At 41.6% G+C, this 15,090-nt stretch overlaps 1 protein-coding gene across 1 annotated transcript in view; it reads left to right on the top strand.

Moving 5' to 3' along the window:
• Positions 1 to 9,707, top strand: part of LOC110205660 (putative tetratricopeptide repeat protein 41) — a 78,196-nt gene extending 68,489 nt beyond the window's left edge. Inside the window, 5 exon segments of the mRNA XM_078146890.1 lie at positions 2,444 to 2,593; positions 3,436 to 3,578; positions 7,607 to 7,733; positions 7,819 to 8,249; positions 8,252 to 9,707. Coding sequence (XP_078003016.1) covers positions 2,444 to 2,593; positions 3,436 to 3,578; positions 7,607 to 7,733; positions 7,819 to 8,249; positions 8,252 to 8,481 — 1,081 coding nt within the window. The 3' untranslated portion in view covers positions 8,482 to 9,707.
• Positions 9,708 to 15,090: the final 5,383 nt, after the last annotated feature.

Raw genomic sequence — 15,090 nt, 5'->3', positions numbered from 1 at the left:
AGAGCTCCTCGGTTAAGAAGAAAATATTGGAAGCAAAAAGAAAAAAAAATTAATTGTCATGGAGCTACACTAAGAATTAGGCAAGACCCAGCAGCTACCATGTGGAAGGACCATAAGTCTTGGAATGTTATATTCCATAGCGCAAAAGAGCTGGAGTTCTAACCAACAGTACCTTACCCGGCAAAGTTAAGCATAATCCTAAATGAAAAAAAAAGGATATTTAACAGACTGTAAGACTTTCAGGTTTTTCCTGAAAGCTTAAGGGAAAATTTGACATAAAACATCCAGGAGAAATATAAGATAAACATTAAAGCCAGTAATAAGGGACTTAATAAGGTCAAATTGTTTACTTCTAATATGTAAAAATATTAGAAGTACTCTTATGATTGTCATCTTTATTTGGGTAGTTTGAAAGAAAGGCGTGGGGTGAGTCTTAAAAAAAATAAAACTGAAGGTAGAGATAAAAAGGAATAATTATCATACAAATGAGGTATAAAAGGAAAAATTGATACAGAAGAAGCTAATGGGGGAGAGTGGGTAGTGGTAGAACCTTACTCTCATTAGGAATGGATTAAAGAGGGAACAACATACGTATCTAGAAAGGTATGAAAGTCTTCTAAATTCAGAAAGAAATAAGAGGGCAAGGGGATAGGGTAGGGGAAAGAGGATAAGGGAGGGATTCGTGAAGGGATGGGTAGGTTAAGAAATAGGAGGGCAAGGTAGCAGGTGGAAGTAAAGCAGAAGAGTGAGGCAGGATAGGAATAGGGTGAGAAGGATAGGGAAAATAGAAAGGAGGAAAATACACAAGTAATTGTAGCTTAGAATGTGAATGGGATGAATTTACCCATAAAGTGGAAACTGATAGCAGATTAAAAATTTGAATTCAATAATATGTTGCTTTCAGGAAATGTTACAAGGATGTGAGAGAGATAAACACAAAGATAAAATATAAGAGCAAGAGTAGAATTTATTACATAAAAAGAGCAGGGGTAGTAATCATGATCTCAGACAAAGTTAAAGATTTAATTAAAAGAGAAAAATAGAGAAACTATATTATGTGTTAGCAATATTATTCAATATTGTTTTAGACCATTTAAAAATAACTAGACAGTATAAAGGACCTGAGCGTATACTTGCCAAAACAGACATAAGAACTATATGAACATAAACATAAAACACTTTTTATACAAATAATGTCTGGTCTAAATAATTGAAGTAATATTTATTGTTCATGGGTAGGTAAAGCCAATATAATTTTAGATGACCATTTTATCTAACTAATCTATTTATTCAATGTCATCCCAATTAAATTACTAAAAAAAATCTTACTGAATTAGAAAAAAATAATAACAAAGGCCATTTGAAAGAACAAAAGGTCACAAACTTCAAAGAAACCAGAGAGAGGGGCAGCTAGGTGGTGCAGTGGATAGAGCACTGGCCTTGGGGTCAGGAGGACCTGAGTTTGAATCCAGTTTCAAACACTTGACACTCGCTAGCTATGAGACCCTGGGCAAGTCACTTAACTACAATTGCCTTGCCGGAAAAGAAAAAGAAAAAAAAACCAGAGAAAAAAGATGTAAAGGAAGTAGATTCAGCAGTATCAGACCTTAAATTATAAGATGAAAGCATTGTTAAAGTATAAAATGGATAATTTTGATTATTTTAAATTAACATTTTCTTGTATAAATAAAATCTATGTAGCCAAGAATAGAAGGAATGCAGAAAATTGGAGGGAAAAACTTTCATAGACAATCTCTCAGATAGAATGTGATTGAGTTGGAATGTTGTTGTGGTATAGGAAATGATAAGCTGGTTGATTTAGAAAAACATGGAAAGACTTGGACTTATGAAGGAAGACGCCATCCACTTTCAGAGAAACAGATGACAAGTGGAAATAAGCATAGTATGGTCTTACATATATGCGTATGAATATTTTTATGTGTGTTTATAGATATCTATGTGTGGAAATTTATTGTTTTATGTTGAATCTTCTCTTATAATCTGCTGTGTACATGGCAATTTTTTTTCTTTCCTCATTTTGGGTTTAAATTTAAAATAAATAAAAACAATTTACCCAAAAAAAGGTAATTTGGCCATATTATCTCCTTATACTTTCTTGTCACCTTGCTACGTTTTATTAATTTAATTTAACTACATGTCTTTTGCTTTCAGCTAGTGCCTCATTTGGCTGGCTGGTAAATACATGTGAGGGCTCTGGCTTTGAGTGGCTGCTGAGCAATCCTCACAGTATGCCTGTGTACATAACCCAGAAGTAGCCTTTGGGAGGCCCTAGATGCTACATGTAGACCCCTTAATTTGCTTCTCCAGATAGAATTTCATATGAGATAGAAGATTAATTTGAGGATAACTTCTAGTAACTCTCAAGATGTCACCCAATATTTATTATGCCTAGTTAATAACACATAATATATTTCACTTTCAGATCTCTTACTGGGAACTTTTCTGTTGCGAAATTGAAATTTCAAGAATGTTTAAATATCTGAAAAAATTTGTTTGGAGAGAATCATTTCTTAGTTGGAGAAATTAAGGAATATTTGGCAGATTTAATAAGTGGCTCTAAAAAGACTGAAAAGTAAGACTGACTAAAGAGTTCCAAGTAATGGAGTTTGTGTTTTGTGATCCTTTTCTCCGAGGTACCAGTGGCTAGAAGGGCTGAGATTCCCACCAAGGGGATAATTTCCCTCCTGGATCTTTTGGCCGCCTCTTGGCTTGCACACACGCTGACCATAACGTCCTCATTTCCAACTCAGTGAGCAAGAGTTGAGAACAGCAGTTAGTTCACAGTAACAGGAGAACAAGACAGAGTAGCCAGGAAGCTAATGGCAAGGCCAGCTGAACTTAATGAGCAGAGGCTCGGTAAAATTGTGAAGAAAACACCTTCCCGTTCTGTAGCCGGCTCAGATCCTTCAGTGTTTTTCCTTCTCCCCTGCCTCCATTGCCAAGTCCCAAGAACTGCTTCCTGTCAGGAGGCAAGTAGATCAAAGTCACTGACACATAAAACCTTCTGCCCAGATGAAAAGATTGGCCTGGTGAGAAACTGGAGGTAGAGGGAGTATGGGATGAGGGGTGAGGCTGCAGTGGGCAGTGAAAAAGATGGCATAGAGAAAGATTCTCAAGATGGCCTTAGGGGGATAGGGGGCATGGCACAGTAAATACCAGTATTCTGTAACTTAAACCAAATTTACTTTGTTTTTCTTTCTTTCCATCCTTCCTTCTTTCCTTCTTCTCTCTCTTCCTCTTTCTTTTTCTTTCTCTTTTTTCTTTTTTCTCTCTCTCCCTCTTTCCCTCTCTTCTTTCTTTCTTTCCTTTCTTCTTTTCCTTCCCTCCTTCCTTCCTTCCTCTGTCCCTCCCCTCCCCCCTCCTCTTTTCTCTCCCACCGCTTTCTCTCTCTCTCTCTTTCTTTCTTTCTTTCAGATTTCAAAGGAAACATGCAATTGAGTATTACAGAGGAGTGATAAACATAAAAGAAAACATGGAACTCTTGACCAACTCCTTCCAAGTGAAAAAGCAGCTTAATATCAGCCTCAGCAATGTCTTGTGTAAATTAGGTAATTTGGGTAGCTGGTGACCTGTGGGAGGCAGCACAGTGGAGGAAAAGGAGCCTTGCACTGGGTTCAAGTCCTGCTCCTGACACTTGGGGGCCCATGAGGTCATAGGTGAGTGCTGAGCCTCAGCATTCTTCTTAGCAGGGTATTTTGAGGAACAAAGGAGATGCAGTCCATCACCCATAATTGTTATTCTGCTCAATCCAAAGCCCTCATCTTCATTTTTAAGCAAATCAATCATTTACTGTGTGCTGGGCACTGTGCTAGGTGCTGGAGATATACTACAAAGAATGAAGTAATCCTCACTTGAGAAGAGTTTACAGTTTAAAGGGAGAGACAAGTATGTATACAATACATGTATACGTAGATACAAGCATATGTAGGTATTTAGCACTGAGCACAGTACCTGGCACACAGTAGGCACTTAGTAAATGTTTATTGGCTGACAGCTGTTCATTTGTTTGGTCATGCCCAACTCTGCCATGACCCCATGGACTGTGGTATGCCATGCCCTTCTGTCCTCCATTATCTCCTGAAGTCTGTCCAAGCTCATGTTCATTGCTTCCATGACACTCTCTCTCCATCTCATTGTGTTCTTCCCTTCTCCTTCTGCCTTCGGTCTTTCCCGACATCAAATTCCAAATCCCCCTGTCATGATCAAAATAAGACAATTGTAATGGAGAATATGAAATTCTTTCTTCACTTAAAAATATCTCAGTTAAATGAGATTTATTTTAATTTTTCAGGAGAAGGTTTTTACTCAGTAGGAGTCTGAGTCATGGGCTAAGAGGGCCCCAGGAGAATGGCAGTTGCGCCCATCAACTGAAGCCCCAGTTCTTGGCCTCCTTTAGGACACAGCCCCAGCCCCACTTGTAATTGACATGCTAGAGCTATGCCCTTCACTGCCTCTGAGTCTTTCTGACACCCTTTAAATTGTTCTGCAAATCCTTAAAAAAAAATCCAATGCTTTTCAAGTCTCTGCCTCTGACCAGCCCTCCACAACATAGTCAATGGTCTTCATGAGTTGCTATGGCTGAAAAATTCTGATCCAACTGGTGAAGAGCCCCTCTGACCCTCGGTAAGCCAGCTTTTGGACCAAAAAACAATCTTATTCATTATCACTGAGCTCAGATCTGTAAAGAGCACGCAGTATGTTCTATTAACTGATGGGAACATTGATGCAGACCTTGAAAGTTATAGGGTAGGAGGGAACTTTAAGTCAGAAACTGGCTGTGTTGGAACAAGGAGAGTATGGCTTTTGGAAATGAGTGGCAAGTGGGTAGGTAGGGCCTGCACAGGAACCAGGCAATGCTACCACCTCCACATTGAAATCACCTAAACCAGCTTCTGAAGGCAGCTAAGTGGCGTCCTAGCGCACAGAGCGCCAGGCCCGGAGTCAGGAAGACTCATCTTCTTCAGTTCAAATCCAGCCTCAGACACTTATGAGCTGTGTGACCCGTGGCGGATCACTTCCCCCTGTTTGCCTCAGTCTCCTCATCTGTAAAATGAACTGGAGAAGGAAATGGCAAACCACACCAGTGTCTTTGCCAAGAAAAGCCCAGATGGGGTCACAAAGAGTCGGACATGACTGGAAAATGGACCATGGGACACGTGCTCACCATACTAGGCAGAGTTTGAGGAATGTGAAGGCGGGTGTTGACAGCCATTTGTCCTTGTCGTGCTCATCCCCAAAGCTTTGATGGTAGTTTCCCTTGGAACAAATAAATGCGAAGGGGGAAATGATGCTCTGACTCTTCCCACTCTTAGAGGCCACTTCATCTCCCTGGTCGCTCTGGGAAGTAGGTGTGCATTAAGGGGCAGGTCCAAGGGCTCCTTTCCATTGTTAAGTTGATGAATCGGAGTTCAGTCTGATCCTGAATGAGTTGTTGTCCTGAAGAACTCCCAAGAATAGAGCCTGGGCTTGGGGTTGTCCTTGAGGTTCAGGGTCAAGCTTTCCATCTATTCTAAGACCCACCCAGCTCCATGGAGCTCAGCTCTTCTGGGCTGCCTGGTTATGTGGGATGAGACAGAAAAGACATCTGCTTAACCAATTAGGGGCATAATTCAATGATTCATAAAATCGTAGGACTTAGACAGGGAAGGAACGTTGGAACACACCCAGGCCAATCCCCTTGTTTTATTTATGTCTGTTGTTTCTGACCTCACAATCATTTCCCAATGCATAGATTTATGCTACATGATGAGGGCTACTGTTCTACAACAAATTCTTGCCAAACAACTTTCCTGTTTTCCCAGCAGTTTTTGTCAAACTTTCAGTAGTTTTGTTGAACTTCAGAGTGTTTATTGAACACTCAGCCTTGTCATATGAGGAGACTGAGGCCCAGGGAGAGACGCTTCCTGATACCACATGGATCATGAGAGACTGAGCTGGGATTGAAAACCAGGCCCCAAGTTCTGGGCCCTTGGCACCTGCCCCCAGCTACCTCCTCAATTTACTAAATTACATTAAAAGGAAGAAAAATGGCCATGCATTGCTGAGCAGAATGGCCTCAGGAAGACCACCTGACCATCAGTCAGTCAGTCAAGAAGCATTTATTAATTGTTTACTTAAGCACTAGGGATTCAAAAAGAGGCAAAAGACAGTCCTTTGTCTTACTCTGGTTTTTTTTTTTAGGCAGTTGGGGTTAAGTGACTTGCTCAGGGTCACACAGCTAGTAAGTGTCAAGTGTTTGGTCTGAGGTCAGATTTGAACTCAGGTCCTCCTGACTAAAGGGCCGGTGCTCTATCCTCTGTGCCACCTAGCTGCCCCAAAAGACAGTCCTTTCCCAAGGAGCTCACAAACCAATGAGGGAGATGACAAGCTAACGGATGTGTACAAACAGGCTATACACAAGATAAGGAGGGCATAATTAACAGAGGGAAAGCACTAGAAATTGGGAGTTGGGGAAGGCTTCTTGTAAAAGATGAGATTTTACTTGGGACCTGAAGGAAGCCAGGGAGACCAGGAGGCAGCCATCAGAGGGAGAACACTCCAAGCATGGGGGACAGCCAGTGAAAATGGCGGGCGCTGAGAGATGGAGTGTCTTGTCTATGAGACAGCAGGGAGCCAGAGTCATTGGATTGAAGAGTACATGTCAGGGAGTGAAGTGTAAGAAGACTGGAAAGGTAGGAGGGGGCCAGGTGATAAGGGGCGTTGAGTGTCGCACAGAGGATTTTGTATTTGATCTTGGAGGGAATAGGGAGCCATGGGAGTTTATTGAGTAAAAGAATATGGCTCAAAACATCGCATGGACCATAAAACAATTAAATAGTAGTCATGATAGAGAGCACTTTGCAAACTGAAGTCACTGTTGAATAGAACTAAGTCTGATTAGCACCTGTAGAGATTGGACGAACAAGTACATGGAAAGGCTGTTAGGCCGTGTGCCCATCTTGTCCTCCACTTTGATATACTAGAGTGGGTCACACAGTACCTGTGCCATAGACTAGTGCCAATAAGATTCATGTGTCACAACTTGAATTTCAAGTTTATGAATGATGCTATAAATTCAGCCCTTTTGTAATAGCAAATCCGGTCAACAGGCAGTTATTAAATGCCTACTGTGTGCCAGGCACCGTGCTAAGTGCTGGGGATACAAAGAAAGGTACGAGACAGCCCCTGCCCTCAAGAAGCTCACAATCTAATGGGGGAAACAACATGAAAACGACCATGGACAACCAAGAGATGGACAAGATAAACTGGAGATAAACAACAGAGGTATTATGGAAGGAACCAGACAGGAACCATGCACCATGGGAAGGTGTGGAGATCTATACCAGTGGAAGGTGTGTTCACACCCGCAAGATCCTGACACATAGAAATAGACAGACTGTAAAATACATTGGACACTGGCTAATTTTGAATTGAGACACCTCTGGTTGTGAACTCACCTTTGTCCCACTTAAAGCACATTTAAAGTCAATAGCTCTTTTACTAATGTACCTCTTGTTTCATTTTATCCATTGTAATTGTAAGTTTCTGAAGGTGCAAATTGAAGTGTACATGGATCAAGCTATATTCTTTTCTTCCTGCTTTGCAGGTCAATTGATGAAAAGTGATGTTTCTACTCAGTCCGAACAAGAGGCAACTGGATTTTTGCAGCGGGCACTGGATTTAAGAATTAGTTACCTGGGGCCTTCTCACTCTTCCACCTCAGAGCTCCTCCGGTAAGTTTCTGTTCAGTCTTTAAGACACTTATTTCCTGGAATTCGTGCAACCTCAAGACTGCCTGGTCTCTTTTGCTTTCTATAGCCTTGTGAGGGAGCTTGAGAGAAAAAGCCAAAATAAAGGGAATGTTCAAGGCCGGAGCTCCAGCCATGACAATTTCAAGGGGAACTTAGTGCAGGAGAAAATCTCCAAGGGGAAGTTGGAGTACCACTGGCCTCAGAATTTCAGCACTCTAAAATCTCCGCTCAGCAGCAGCGCCGCTAAGCTGCAGAGGGCCGTGAGCCTGGACTCCTACAAAGTCTTAGAGGATAGTAGCATGAAGGGCGTCTTAGGGAAAGGGCAGAAGAGCATGAGATTCATTACCTGCAGCCCAGCAAAGGAGATCATTAAGCAGCAGGTGCAAAACAACGTGGAAATATGGAGCTGTCGAGAGGACGCCTCGTTGAAGAAAGAGAAAGATGCATCTGGGAAGAAAACAGCTTTCAGCAGCCCAGAGAACATGTTAAAATCTCCAAGAAAAGGGCATCTTCAGCTCTCTCATATAACTGGTGCCCGCAAACACCCATCTCAGAGCCTTTTAATGCTGTTGGCTCCTTGGAAATTCCTTGCAGGCCACAGACTTCACCAGAAAATCAGCTCTTTCAGAAATCAGGAAGACATATAATTTTCCATAAACCCTCTCCACCCAAAAGACAGCAAAATGATATGAGAATGTTGAAAAAACTGAATGACAATAATAAGCAATAAAGACTGTTGTAGGCAACATCTACCAAACACACCCATGCTCCTTCAAGAGTGACTTTATTTCTATGCATCCATGTGCCTCTTTGTCTTAAAACAGTTGGAGAAAATAAAGAGGAATCTTAATGCTTTGATAAAGCTCATAACTGGTGGCTTACTTATGTGGTCATTAAAACTCTCCAGAATGTTGGTTTCACAGATTTTAGCCAAAAAGAATTAGGAGGATCTTTTATAATCCCTAAGTATACTAATGTAAATGGAATTATAGGGACCTTATGGAATGTTTTACCCTAGGAGTTATATTCTGGGGTAAAATATTAAAGAAACATGATCCAAATGTTCATTTGTAGAAGGTTATGTCGCTGTGGCCTATATAGCATTTTGGAAGTTGTGAATGAATTTTCAAAACAATGTCATGATTATCAAGAAATAGGGAAAAAAAATCCTAGATTTAAACAAGAGTGAACTACAATCTGGGCAACCAAGTGGTGCAGTAGATAGAGTACTGGGCCTGGAAGTCAGGAAGATCTCCATGCAAATCTGGCCTCAGTCACTTACTAGCTATGTGACCCTGGGCAGGTCACTTCTCCCTGTCTGCCTCAGTTTCCTCATCTGTAAAATGAAATGGAGAAGGAAATGGAAAACCACTCCAGTATCTTTGCCAAGAAAACCCCACATGGGGTCACAAAGAGTTGGACGTGAGTGAAATGACTTAAAGACAACAATAAAAACTACAATCCTCCTAGAATTGAAAGTACTTGGTAATATGACAACTGTCCAGGTCTTTTCTGGGATTATAAAAGTAAGAATAATGATGATGATTCTACCCTATGTTTATGTATGACACTTTACTGTTACTGTTTACACTTTCACGTAGGAGACAGCTAGTAGCATAGTAAGAAGGTTGGGCTTTTGAGTCAAGAAATCCTGAGGTCAAATCCAGCCTCAGATACTTACCTTGGGCAAGTCACTGAACCTCTGTTTGCTTCAGTTTCCTCAGCTATAAAGCAGAAGTGATCATACCACCTACCTCCCAGGGTTGCTCTGAGGTGTCCAATGAGATACCATGTATAATACCTTCAACGTTAAAGGAAGTTATTCTCATATTTTATATACATATATAACTTTATATTTTATATATTATATTCTGATATTTTGTTATACCATTATACTTAATATGCCATAATAATAAACATGTCATAATACAATAGTTATTATTATAATATTTCTTCTGATCCCACAGCGCTTCTGTGAGGTGATCGAGAAAGGCCACCGAGCTCTTCAGGTTGTAAGGATCATCAGCGTGGGCGCTCCCTCCAACAGTGCAGATTCCCAGTTACCCACAACTGTCTTATCCTCTGTGATTCTTGTCCGTATCGTCTTCCAGAGGGAATCAGCGGGTCAGGCTAGGAGACCTTTCTCAGGACTGTAGGATCATAGCTTGCCCTGGAGCAGTTGGAGGCCCTTGGAGGGCTTCTAGATCCATACTCTGATTTTACAGATGAGGCTAGTGAGACCCAGGGAAACTAAATCACTTGCCTAAAGATAGACAGGTAGTGAGCCCTTGTGGTGGAATTTGAATTCGAGTCTTCCAATCCCAAAGCCACTGCTCTTTCCCCTGTGCCACACTACACCTAGGCTGTCTGTCTGTGATAATGGGCCCACCCTGCCCTCTGGTCATGTGTGGCCTTTATTTCTTTTATGTGACCTTTTATGCATAAGGTGTCATTGACAATCTGTTACTTAGGCCTGGCCTATGGTGTCCTTCCATTACCTTCATCACCTGTAGCTTGTATTTTTTTTTTCATATTGTAATGTTTTAAGATTTGTAACTGTATGGTATCAGTGCGGAAAATATACTATATAAATGCACATAAAAGTATGTCTACATGTATCCATACTTTTTAGTCAATAAGCATTTAAACGTCTGATTTGTGCCAAGCACTGTGCTAAGTGCTAGGGATACAAATAAGAAAAAGGCAGACGGTCCTTGCCTTCAGGGAGCTTATCATCTAACTTTGTAAAAAGGGCATTGGCATCAGGGCACAGCCTGGCATCACTGAAAACACCACGGGAGCTTCTGTCGGTCACCCAGTAAGCATTTACCAAGCTCCTTGTCTTCAATTAGGAACCTAGGTTATTTCCCATCTTCACCCAGTACCTGTTTGACGTGAAAGTCTGTATGGGGTGTTCCAGGAAGATTAGCACCTCTGGTGTGAGGACCTGCTGGGCGCTTTTCAGGGCTGCTCATCCACCTTTGGTGTCCACCTTTCACCTCTCACCTGGGGCTCCAAGAAGCCTGCACAGCGGCCACACCCTGGTAAAACCATCTTGGCAGGCAGGCTGTATCAAGTCGAGGGTAACTCATAGGCCTCAAACCTATTAGTGAGTTAGGGGGATGTCTACTCCAAGCATGTGAGGACTTCCCACAGAGGAATGGGTGGATGAGAACAACGTTCAATGGCCATGAAGGTGGCTGAACAGGTGCTATGAAGCGCTTAGAGTTTGGTCAGCCATCAAAGATGCCGAGGTCATCCACTGTCCCCAGGCCATCTTCAGTCCTGTCTTCTGTTCTGATTTTTGTCTTGCCACCGGACTTTGATGACTCTGAAAGAGAGAGTGAAGCTGATGACTTTGTGCAGCTCTGCCTCACTTAAATCTAATTCACTCAGAAGTCAAGACATCACTCATGATGTTGCTGGTCTTCAAAAATGAAGGATGAACGACAATATATGCTCACACACACACACACACACACACACACAAGCATGTACCAATGGGCTAACTCAATGGATAATCAATCCAACTGCATGTCATAATATCATAACCTGGGCCAAATATGTTCTAATACCCTCTTGCTTTTTCCTTTGTGAGCTACAAAATCAGCCTCTTTAATGCCCTGGATCTCAAAGAGAGGTTCTATAAGGCTCTAGGTTTCAAGTCAATCAGTTGTTCAATTCAATGAGTGTGTATTAAGCACCTACTAGATGCAAAGTACTGTGCTAGACACCGAAGATACAAAGACAAAAAATGAAATGGTCTACCCTCAAGGAGCTTCCATCCAATGCAATGTAGCCCACCAAAAGGAGTGGTTGGAAAACTTTACTATTTATAGAGAACTCCCCCCCCACCCCATTTGAACTTTGCACAGAAGATCATACATGACGAAGGCAAAAAGTTTTAGTTCAGATATATCTCCCTGTTTAATGTTTTCGTTTAACAATGATGAGCAGAGCCCATGGGGGAAAGCCTTTAGGACTGCCTTTGGTCCCATGGAGACAAATGCTTGTGTGTGTGTGTGTGTGTGTGTGTGTGTGTGTGTGTGTGTGTGTGTAATCCAAACGCACAGTGCGATGGAATCTCATTCTCTATCCCTCTCAGTCGTTGGCATGTCTGTGGGAATATTGTCTTCTATGTGACTACCATCAGTCATTTGTGAAAACTTTCCCTTCTCATATTTTCACTGAGGATACCTTCAATATAAAGATTTTGAAAAAGATGAAAAAAAATAGGAATATTGGTAAAAAGTTATTGATAACATCCCAATGGCCTTTTTTTCCCCCCTTGGGAATTACCACCCATAACTTTTCCCATTCATTCAATATTTTCTTCCCTTTCGGATATCTTGAAAAATGACTCCCTTAATATTTTCAACATTGTGTTATTCCAGCATGCATATATTGCTCATTTTTTGTCTTTTGAAAATACCATTTACTTCTTACCTCCTCATTATGTAGCACATTTGGGATTGAAGTGTCCCAGTTCAAATGTGGAGGTTCCACATGCCATTAGTGACAGACAGAATGCTAGCTTATTTGTTCCATTTTTGGGGGGTCTATTGTCCTCCCAGGATTCTATAATTGCTCTTGGGATATAAATGCTTTAAAAGCTCGAGGGATGATTTTTGCTTGGTTCCAACTTGATTTCGTACTCACCATCATTTTATAAGATTATACAGCATATGATTTTCTGCTGTCTTCCTCTATGATGTTTTACAAATTTGCTTATATTCTATACTGTTTTTGCCCATGGCTATAATGCCTCCCAGCCAAGGAAATAAAATGTTTGTTGGCTAAAGCAATTTCCTAAGCTACTTTGGTCTCCTAACTATGGTGATTGCTTTATAGAAGTTAAAATTCTGTAGGAAATGGTGATGTTTCCTACCTATATTTTCTTCTTTATCATCAGTTTCCCATTTTTTAGCATTGCTAGCTTGTTTGAATCTGTAGCCTTTGATACAGGTGGTTTTTTTTTTTGCAAGACGATTGGGGTTAAGTGACTTGCCCAGGATCACATAGCTAGTAAGTATCAAGTGTCTGGTCTGAGACTCGATTTGAACTCAGGTCCTCCTGAATCCAGGGCCGGTGCTCTATCCACTGCATCACCTAGCTGCCCCAGCCTTTGATACTGTTGCTCACCCTCTTCTGCTCAATCATTTTTCTTTCCAGGTTTTCAGGTCACTACTCTCTCCTTGTTCTCTCTCTGTCTGTTTGACTACTCCTTAGTCTCCTAGGCTGAGTCCTCATTCAAGTCATGCCCCCTAACTATACGTGTCCCATAGGGCTCTGTCTGGGGCTGGCTTCTCTTCTCCCTCTTTACTGCTCCACTTACTGGTCTTATCAGCTCCCATGGATTTAATTATCTATCATCTCCATGCTGATGATTCTCAGATCTACCTATCCTGCCCTAATCTCTCTGTCTCCCTCCAATCTCATATCTCCAACTGCCTTTCAGACATCTTGAATTGGATGTATAGTAGACTGAGCATATTCATCAGTGGAAATAATCTCTATGTCAGGAATATGTGTGAGAGGCAGAATTTGAACACAGGTCTTTCTGACTCCAAGGCTGGCCCTCTCTATCCTTTAAAACCTCTTATTTTGAGATGCTTAATAAATGTTGAACTAAATTAAATTCTAGAATCCATGTTACGGGAGGGACATTGATGTGTCTAGTGCAGGGTGGCCACAATTTGGGGGGGCTTAAAACCTCTGGATCTAATACTGGAAGGGAATTTAGAGGTCATCTAGTCCGAGCCTGAGACCTAGAGAGAGGGGATTTTTCCCAAGGTCAAAATGCTATTTGATTGGACTGAGATTTAAAACTACTAACCCTGATTCCAAATCCACACCTCTTTCCCACTAAATCATCAATTACTATGGCAAGCAAGGACTGGTTAAAGAAGTTGAGGATGTTTGTTTAGCTTGGATAAGGGAAGAATTGGGGTGGGGATGGGGGCATCACAGGTGTCTTCAAGTATGTGATAGGCTGTCAAATGACTGAGAAATTAGCTTTGTTCAGCTCGACCCAAGAGGGTGATGGGTGGAAGCTTCAGAGTCAGGGGTTAGCTCATTACATGGTAAAACTTCCCAGTCATTAGAGCTATCCAAAAATGGGAAAGACTGCCCCGTGAGGGAGTGAGTTGTCTGGATATCCATTTGGTGGGGATGTCACATTCAAACAGGAATTCCCTGTATACTAGATGACCTGAGGTCTTTTCCAACTCAGAACTGTGATTCTAAGTGCACACCAGTACTAGTCAGTATTATGAGATCTGAAAAACACAATGAAAAGTACACTTAACAGGGGATGAAATCCATAGGGAGACTCTTTCCCCCCTGAGCTAGTTCTCTGACTGCCACAGGTCAGCATTATTCAGAAATCTGTGGAGTTGTCCATCAAGGAGTCAATCCTATTTCATCCTGTCCACATTAGGAAGCTAATGAATCAAGGTAGACCTTGCATCTCTCTAAGGATAATGGCTGTAAGGCATTGTGAGAATAACACATTATCCTTTCCACTGCAATAGCTAGCGTTTTTAGTCAGCAGGACCTCACCAGGCAAAATGATGAGTTGTTCAGATTCAGTTTGGGCAACATTCTGTTCTTGCTGTTTTGTGACCTCCCCTTCGTGTACTTTGTTGCAATTAAAGTGTTTTGTAACTCTGTGCAAATTCCCATTGGTCATTCCCTGTACCTGGGATACCATCCATCCTTATCTCTGCCTTTCAAGAACATTTTTTTAATGTTTAGTATCGTCTCTTCCATAAAACCTTTCTCTTTGAGAGAGAGCAAGAGAAAAGGAGAGAGAGAGAGAGAGAGAGAGAGAGAGAGAGAGAGAGAGAGAGAGATGGGGGGAAGAGGAGCAAGTGGGGGAGGGAGGGAGCGAGAGAAGGGAGAGGAGAGAGAGAAGGGGGAGAGGGGGAGAGACAGAGACAAGAGACACAGAGACAGAGATAGAAAGAAGGGAGAGAGGGAGGGAGGGAGAAATTAGGGAAGGCAATCCTACCTTCTGTGCTCCAATGAAGGCAGTATGATGTAATGGAAAGCACATTGGATTTGGAATCAATAGACCTTGGTTCTAATCTGGTTTCCGCTACTTAACAATTCCTCTGATGGAGAAGGATCTAGATTTCCTAGAAGACTTTGGCTTTTTCCTTTTACCATTCTATATCTTCACTTTCTGTCTTATATTTACTAATGTACATGGCATATCTTTCTCCATCCCCTGATAGAAAATGTAAGCTCCTTGAGGGGAAGGACTGCATTTTAAAAATCTGTATCTAATCTATCTGTCCATCAATCTTGTTTGTCTATCATTTATCTATCATCTATC

The sequence above is a fragment of the Phascolarctos cinereus genome, unplaced genomic scaffold (genome assembly GCF_003287225.1).
Source record: "Phascolarctos cinereus isolate Bilbo 61053 unplaced genomic scaffold, phaCin_HiC Scaffold_1;HRSCAF=81, whole genome shotgun sequence".
Classification (NCBI taxonomy): domain Eukaryota; kingdom Metazoa; phylum Chordata; class Mammalia; order Diprotodontia; family Phascolarctidae; genus Phascolarctos; species Phascolarctos cinereus.
This window is presented reverse-complemented; position numbering and strand designations above follow the sequence as displayed.